The sequence below is a fragment of the Squalius cephalus genome (assembly GCF_949319135.1).
Source record: "Squalius cephalus genome assembly, chromosome: 18".
NCBI lineage: Eukaryota > Metazoa > Chordata > Actinopteri > Cypriniformes > Leuciscidae > Squalius > Squalius cephalus.
Window position 1 is genome coordinate 15103721 of NC_137139.1, and position 9016 is coordinate 15112736.

Sequence of the window (9016 nt, forward strand, 5' to 3'; positions counted from 1 at the left end):
AGAGAACTTATAATATTGTCATTGGATACTTCACAATTGTTTTCTTCTGTTTCTTCTTAAATTCTACCCGGGAAATCTGACCCATCATGCCTTGGAGGCAAAATGCTTGCAGGCTTAATGGATGAATATTGTTTATGTTTAGTCTGACAGCTTTCAGTTTCTCATTTAGACTGATTACTAAGAAAGATTACCTGCCAAGTGCTAGTTCCAAAAAGATAAAGGGTAATCAATCATTCTTTTAACACCTTAATGGGCAAAAAAATTATAATAGTGAAATCAACCACCAAAAAAGTAGACATGTAAGGACAAGAGAGCATGGTTTATATATTTATTTGTCGATAGGTTAATTGTCCATAGTTGTTGTTAGTTTAAAGTTCAAAAACAAGACCATCATTTTATTTTCATTTCACTCTTTCAGTTGTTATGATTGACTGGTGGAATGTTTTTGTGAAATGAAAATGGAATCGGATGCCACTTACTGTTTTCTTTCACTGTGATGACATGTTCAAACTGCAATTTTTCATAACAAGAAACTGAAACTTTGACATTGATAAAACAACAAAGTTCGAGTCGAGATACACTGTATGGTTTGAATTAAGAGAGCGGTGGCTTTCCAACATATGTTCAAATCTGATTCAACAGAAATACTATACTAAAAAATATTCATAGTATTTATGAATGGTTTTGATTCATAAGATATTTGGCTTGTGGCCTTTATCTTTCATGAACAGCAGTGATCTCGTTTTTGTTTATGTCACTTTTTGATTGTTTTCGAGATGGGGGACACTATTTTTCCATCCACTAGTGGTCTCTAATATTGGTCTCTAATATTTTCTCAAATCTGTAAAAATATCTTATTAACATCAAGATTAAGTTTCCTGAAGGCCATGGCCAACATGTATGATACAAAAATTACAAAGCAAATTCTTAATCTTCTCCATCCAGAAGACTCCTGTACATGGCTATCTCAGCTTCCAGCTCCATCTTGATGTTGAACAGGACCTGATAATCCAGTGTTTGACTTTGAATGCTGTCACGCAGCTGCTTAAGCTCAGACTCCCGCATCAAAATGACGCCATTGTATTGCTCCACCTGCATGCCATATCGCAACATTGTTTCATGAAGAGCTTCTTCCAAAGATGCTCTCTGTAAGAAAAGGCAAAAAATAAAAAAAAACATGAGTAATATGTTCAAAAGTAGGCAGCTCCATCAAGGTGTGCAGGAAAAATCTCTTACACTTCCAGTCAGAGACTGCAGCTCTGTTTCCAAAGTCTGCATCTGCCTGCGGCTCACGCTGACTTGTGTTCTGGCTTCCTTCAATGCTGCAGTGTTCTCTGTCACTTGAACCTGCACCACAGTGATCTATACAAAAAATAGAGAATTAAAAAAAATTCTTGTCTTTAAAACACAAATTAAGTGTAAACTTTGAAAAAAACAATAAAAAAATATGCCCCACTTTTGATTCATGCCAGGCTTTGAGCTCCTCCTGGTTCTTGAGGGCGATCTTTTCATAATTGGCTCTCATCTCCTCCATGATCTTAGTCAGGTCCTGTCCCTTAGGAGCATCAACATCCACCTGCACTCCTGACTGGGTGATCTGACTATATAATTCTGACGCTTCCTGAAAAATAGATTTGAGGTTGCACAGGGTTAGATCTTGGGCCCTCATACTGTTTTTGTGAGCTACTGCACTCTCTGATCTGTTGTAATTTAATATGATGTTTTATTTACGTGTAATATAATCAAATGTATTTACCAGTTGATGTTGTTTCTTTAAATTGATGAGCTCCACTTTCAACCCTTCAACATCATTTTCCAGATGCAGTCGTGCCACATTGGTGTCATCCAGCATCTTTCTTAGTGCATTTATGTCTGCTTCAACAGACTGTCTTAGCTGAAATTCATTTTCAAACCTATAGACATTACATTAATGAGAATTAATCTTTTTTTTAAAAAATTTTTTTTTTTTATTGCTTTGGTGGCTGGTTGAATTAAGGGGAGGGACATTCTCAATTTAGAGTTTCAATGGACACAAATTTGACTGAAGCTGATTCATCAGAATGTTCCCTGGAAAAGAAAGACTGTACATTTTAAATGCTACAAGCTTATGTTTTCAACTTGGACATTTGCATATAGTTCTTGAGATATAAATGGCCTCACATCTAATATAAATGGAATAAACCCCACAGAACATAGTTTAATTTGATGTAGTCTTTAAAACCAGCTTACTTGACCCTGTAGTCTTCGGCATCCAACTTGGAATTGTCAATTTGAACACCCAAATTTGCATTGCTTAAAACCATTTCCAGGATCTAAATGGATATAACCAAAAAAGGTACAATACAGCCTATTGTTAGTCAATTATCTAAGGAGCCGCTTCTCAAGAATTTTTTATATGCCTTACTCAAGGGCACGCTCAAGGTCCAGTTTTTGAGTCACCATTACTTTGAACTGAACCTATATCCCTTTTTATTTCACCCACATCACCCTATAGTAATGATCAAGCATTAATGCCTAGTAAAAATTAAGCAAAAATATAACTAAGTAGTAAAGTAGTAGAAGCTGTTGTGGATGAGGTTGGACAATAATTTATAGCAATCTATAAAATTTACATTCAACATCACAGAAATGCAAATGTCTAAGCAATGAAGAATGAATGAATAATGATGCATATTGAGATTCTACAAATGGCAATATTGTTAGAGAGACTAGTATTTAAGTGGACAGAAGTACCAATTACCTGTTTGCGTATTTTATCAAGTGTGGCTTGGTAGTGACTGTAGTCCTTAGTATCTGGAACTTTTTTCTCTAGAACCTGGCGGATTTTCACCTCCAGCTCGCCATTGGCCTTCTCCAAACTCCTAACTTTGTCCAGGTAGGAAGCAAGACGTTCATTCAGGCTTTGCATGGTTACCTTTTCATTTACAGCATTTCCAACATGCCCCATTTGTGCAGTGTTAGATCCAAAGATATCCTTGGAAAAGGAACCCCTGTTCCCAGCACTTCTCCAAGAGTAAAATGTGGGTCTCGGCATGCTGAGATCCTCTGATGACATTCTGTATATTCTTTTGTTCTGAATGCTGAAGTTTTGCATTTTGCAAAATTTTCTGCAGAGAGATCTTTAATGAAAAGGAGATCAGATGCACTTCTGGTTCTGAGAGGAATGAGATTTTTATGGTTTTACACTTCACAAGATGTAGACACATTTATATTATCTTTAGACTCTGGACTCCCACCCCACCCACTGCTTAGTGTTATGGATCTAATAACCAGGAAATCAAACCAATAGGTCTCCTGATGAAAGTAATTCTCCCAAGAATGAAAATTCTGTCATCATTTAGAAAATATGTAGAAAATATTTTTGGTCCGTTCAATAATAGTAAATGTTGTCCAGTGCTATTTTGGACCCTGTGGACGTTCATTGTGTGGACAACCACTTTTGAAACATTTTTCAAAGTATTTTCTTTTGTGTTCTGAAAGAACACAAGAAAGAAATTCATACAGGTAAGCAATGACATGAGGTGAGTAAATGATGACAATTTAATTTAATCTCTATCCTTTAACCACTCACTTGACCTCACTTTTTGAGTAATGTCTTTTAGAATCCATTTCAATTAGGGAATGTCTTCGAATAAGTCCTAACATGGACTACCTGCATCAAATAGTTTGGTTCATACAACATCTTAAAGGAGCTCCTTGAATGCTGTCTCTGCATGAATGAATTACCAAAGTCAAGCTCCTTTTTCTGTTCTCATGAAATTAATATCTCTTAAATCACAGTAGCTGAAATAAATATGAAAGATACCAATTTCCACAACAAAAGGTCTTATCACCTCTGACATTATTTAATAGTTGGTTGTAAAATGCGGTTGTCTTTCTTTCTTTCTTTGTGAAAACAAGCAGCATTTAGTCAGTTCTCCAGTTTTTGATCTAATTTTCACATAACCACCAATTATTTATTTTTCTTTTAAATTATAGACAAATTTGAATAATAAAAAAAAACGTTCAGGTCCAAGTATGCCACTTTAATTGTATTACCCTCAGAACTGCTTTTATTCTAAAACTGGATGCAAAGAATGATTGCACTTGAAGCTCAAAACTATTTTGATCAGACTAACGTTATAGTCATAACTTTAATGACAGAAGCAGAATGCAAAGATTTGATAAAAGTGTCGTCTTTTATTGGAAAAGACAAGACATGATGACAACAACACAACATAGAAACGAAATGGGACAATCAGTGATTCAGCGTAAACAATCATTGTCATTACAAAAATATGTTGTAAAGTTTCAATAGTGTTCATTGACATTCAGTCTTTTTTGGCTATAGTCATTTAATTGTTAAATTTGTTGTTTCAAATTAGTGTTGAAATGTGCTAGTTAAATCTCATTGCATATGTGCTCTGAGACCCTTACAATAAGGCACTCCGAACTAAATAAATATCTAATGTGTTAAGTCCAACCTGTCTTAAGATCATTTTATCATTGGCCCAAAAGGTTTTTCTGATGTGTTGTGGCGGTTGATCTGAAATTTGACGTTCAGAGTTTCCTCTCTTTGGTCTCTGTGCTCGAAGACACCACCTTCCCATCCACCAGCGTCTGTGTGACAGTCATCACTTTAACCTTCTTTTGCTCGTCAAGAGCATCCTGGAGCCTGCAGGAGAAAAAAATGCTTGTTACCAACCACACAAAACAAATATTCCAGCAAATCTAGCCACAAAGATTTAAAACAAAGCCGCATTACATGTCTACACAAATGGTGAACTTCTGCATGCTTCAAAAGAAAACTTACTTGAAGTCTCCACCGTCGAGAAGCCTCCTGTAGGTGGCAATTTCTGCCTCCAGCTTCATCTTGATGTTCAGCAGAGCCTCGTACTCCTGAGTCTGGTGTTGGATGTTGTTGCGCAGGTTTGTGAGCTCAGACTCCAGTTGCAGGACAACAGTGTTGAGACTCTCGATCTCCATGTTGTAACGCATTTCTGTATCACGCAGGGTGGCCTCCAGGGATCCTTTCTGGAGAATGAAGCAAAGAGAACCCAAGAGTTAGTTTTTATCCAACTTCATGAAGAACAAGTCTCGAGACAAATTCAAGACACTATATTTGGAAAAATGATTGGAAAGTCCAGATGCAAAATGGTAGCTTCTACAATGGCTTCAAGGAAAACTCACCAGGTTCCTCTGTGACTCCAGCTCGATCTCCAACGTCTGAATTTGTCTGCGAAGTTCGTTGACTTCTGTACGAGCACCTTGGAGGGCTTCTGTGTTCTGTGTGACTTGTACCTGAATCTCTGTGATCTAGAGAGAGCCCGAAAATTCACATTAGCCCCAAAACAAAGGCATCAACATTTAACGGTGTTTAGCAAGACTTGTCGCAAGAAAATTATTGTCTTTTGGAATATACCTGAGATTCGTGCCAGGCCTTCAACTCCTCCTGGTTCTTCAGGGCCATCTTCTCGTACTTGGCTCTCATCTCCTCCATGAGCAGAGCAATATCCTGTCCCTTAGGAGCATCAACATCCACCTGCACTCCCGACTGGGAGATCTGGTTACGAAGCTCCATTACCTCCTGTTGGGTGGAGAGACCATAAAATATGTCTTAAAGTAACGCCCATAATAAATCATGCGATAGACAAATGTTTCCAATTGTGCTAATGTCCAAATGTGCCAGATGTGTACTCACATTGTCATGGTTCTTCTTAAGGAAGATGAGCTCTTCCTTGAGGGCCTCAATCTCGCTTTCAAGGTTCATGCGGTTCATGTTGGTGTCATCAATGACCTTTCTCAAGCCGGTAATGTCGGCCTCTACACCTTGGCGGATGGAAAGCTCAGATTCATACCTGCAGGCACAACATAGGTCAATGGGCCACTCTTCAAAACTAGGAAACTCTCCATGAGGTCAAAATGTTGGTTATACTTCACAATTCTGTTACTCACTTGACTCTGAAGTCATCAGCTGCCAGACGGGCGTTATCAATCTGGAGCACTAGACGGGCATTATTTGTGGTGGCATCAAAGATCTACAACCAAAACAGAAATTATTTGAATCAGTCAAAAGGGTCACACCAAAGAGTCAGGAAACCCACCATTGAACAATACAATGTGTAATTATGACACATGAAACATCACCTAACTAACTGTTTTACAAATATGCAAATTTTAGTACATGATGTGTAAAACACATGGTCACTGGAGCTGTGGTACCACCTTCTGCCATGATGCCTTGGTTTGCTTAGATAAGAGGTACTGGAGGACAAAGTCCTTTTCACAGTCGATAATCATTAATCAACTGCCATGTTGGAAAAGTGTCTGGTATCTGTTTGACGGTTGTAAATTAAGTTGTGTAGCGGCAAAGGCAGGGGTTGAGTTGGATTTCCTGTTTTTTTTAACCTGATGTACTTTGTTGTGTTAATGTTTTCCATGTTTGCAAACCAGCATATCCTGTCATCATGGAAAAGGGTGGAGATATATTATAGTTTAACACTAGTGAGCTCAACATATTTTTCCATATGCTAAGGGGTGTTGGCTATGTATCTGTGCAGTATGTTTTAATTGAATTAAATATTTATTTCTATATAATATATATTAATTGTTATATATACTGTATACTTCACTTTTTAACCTTTAAACTGTAAAATTCCTTTCAGTGCCAAACGTCATCTATCTTTTCATCAAGTTAATCTCATGGCTAATCCTATTTACTTTTGTGACTGTAGAAAACCTTGAGGAATAGGAATTTAATTGTTTTAATTTAATCTACCTGTCACTTTACTGTATTGTGACTGATGAATGAAAAACCAATCATTCTGATAACACTGTCTGGTTATCAGTGACATATTAGCTATAAATTTCAGCTTCAAGAAACAGTTGGTGTGAAACTGACTCTATTCAGTATGTTATCATTAACATTATCTGCTTTATGAACTTACATACATGGACTTAGCAAAAATTACATGAATATAGCTAGCTTTGCTCCGAGGTAGTTCAGAAAAGTCTCACAGCTGGGCACATTTTGCACTCTCTGAACTCCCTCTACTTTTCCATTTCCCTTATGACACACAGAGAGAGACGCTAAAACATCTCAGATCCCAGAGTTTCCATCCACAGGGAATATATAGACATCTGGATGTTTAACAGGAAAAGGATTAATACAGGATGGAAATGCTTATTCACCGGAATACCGGCTGTAAGCAGAAGTTATGACTGTCGTCCTGTTGAGACTGAGACTCCCTCCCCCATGCCTTCCCCTGTTTTTACTTTCACCCATAGTTTATTTTTTGGTTCTCTGCCTATCAGTGCTGGCCATCAGTAAACTCTCTTTCAGCCCTTTTAAATCAAACCAGCTTTAAATGACAAAGAAATGCCTTTGTTTTGTTAGTTTTTGTCCTCAAACCAAATAAATGTTCACTAGACTGTTAATAAACACTAAGCTGCACAATTAGTCTGTCACATTAAGTTCTTTATAGAGGCCATAAATTTCCTGTACCCTTCTCCCACTCATTCAAACTAACCTTCTTGCGCAGCTCGTCAACGATGGGATGGAAACGGCTGTAGTCGTGGACATCAGGACCTCTCTTCTCCAGGGCCTCGCGGATCTTCAGCTCCAGCTTGCTGTTGGCCTGCTCCAGGGTCCTCACTTTGTCCAGGTAGGAGGCCAGACGGTCATTCAAGTTCTGCATGGCCATCTTCTCATTGCCCATGATCTCACCTGTGGACCCGGTGGCACTCATATGGATGGAGCTGGACATTGAGGGAACTCCCATTCCACTGCGGACGCCGGAGTAGGACGCAGAGGAGATACGAGTGCCTTGACCTCCAGCGCCGCCATAGATGCTTGCAGCCCGGTAAGTTGGCACGTTGGTGGTACGCTTGATAGACATATGGGACATCGGCACCTGGGAGGTGGAGGAACGCACACTGTAGCTTGTTCTCATACTCATGGTTGCTGGAAGTGAGTGAGCAGATGAGTGGATGAAGGCCTGGAGAGAGATAGAGCTCAGTAACACACAGCCAGAGGAGTGCACAGGGCATGAGGGACACTCTCAGGCTTTATGAACAAACAGCTCTCTAGAGTCCCGCCCCAAGCCCCTCCTACAGCCAAAAGAATTTCAGGCTGCGGTTATGTGACCGCCTTCAAGAAGTCTGTTATTACAAGTGGCTCCATTTTTCCTTTCAGAAATTAGAGTGAAATGTTCTTCACATCAGGATTTTTAGAGTTTTTTCTTCTTTTTTTATCAAAAGAACAGGCACTCCTGTTGTTAACAACATATAATGTAATATGAACATTCTTGATATAACATCTCTGATAAAGATTTACTAAACTAAAAAGACCAAGAAAACCTATTTGGTAACACTTTGCAATAAGGTTCTACTGTATGGTAGCATTAGTAGATCATATAACTAACATGAAATAACAATGAACAATACTTAAAACTTGTATTAATTTAGGTTCGTGTTAATTTATAAATGACTGATGTATTTATAACTTGAAGTTGTATAAAAATGAACATGTAGGCTATAATGAACAAACGTGAAACAATGAAAAAGATTATTTCTGAATTAACATTCACCTAGATTTATACATGGTGAAATTTATTTTTATTGTTAGTTGTTGTGATACCTAAAGCATTTACTAGTTACACCACTTATTCACACAACTGATATAGTTACTTTTATATGATAAATATACTAATGCAGTATGAAATATTGAGCAACTCTCTTCCAGGGAAACCAAACTTGTTAGACACTCATATTGAGAAATCATTATGTTTTGCAATTTGTCAACTCATTTTTCGTGTTTCGGCAGGCCGTCTTATCTTTCTCATCTTTCTCTGTTAACCATTATTCTGGGGAAAAAAAACCCTGCCAAAAATGGTCAAGAGAGAATATGATAAGCCTATAACAGTTTTCTAGTTTAGAAATCCGATCACAGAAAGGATTTTCCTGCCTGCCACGCCTGTAAAAGGATGTGTGAACAAAGGAACAATTAGTCTGGCTCCTGAGTACACACACATGTACG

The 9016-nt window shown here is 38.0% G+C and overlaps 2 protein-coding genes across 2 annotated transcripts; both read right to left on the reverse strand.

Annotated features, from left to right (window-relative positions):
- Window positions 1-334: 334 nt before the first annotated feature.
- Window positions 335-3094, reverse strand: krt18a.2 (keratin 18a, tandem duplicate 2; the record flags this gene model as incomplete). The annotated part of the gene is made up of 6 exons (XM_079849480.1): window positions 335-1146; window positions 1237-1362; window positions 1457-1621; window positions 1757-1913; window positions 2230-2312; window positions 2741-3094. The coding sequence occupies 6 exons, from the start codon at window positions 3092-3094 to the stop codon at window positions 928-930; spliced, it is 1104 nt and encodes a 367-aa protein (XP_079705606.1). The 3' UTR covers window positions 335-927.
- A 912-nt stretch (window positions 3095-4006) lies between these two features.
- Window positions 4007-8079, reverse strand: krt18a.1 (keratin 18a, tandem duplicate 1). Its single transcript, XM_079849471.1, has 7 exons — window positions 7509-8079; window positions 5935-6017; window positions 5681-5837; window positions 5402-5566; window positions 5170-5295; window positions 4793-5013; window positions 4007-4654 (listed from the first exon to the last, which is right to left on the reverse strand). Exons 1-7 carry the CDS (start codon window positions 7935-7937, stop codon window positions 4540-4542), a joined length of 1296 nt encoding a protein of 431 aa, XP_079705597.1. The 5' UTR covers window positions 7938-8079; the 3' UTR covers window positions 4007-4539.
- Between the last annotated feature and the right edge of the window lie 937 nt (window positions 8080-9016).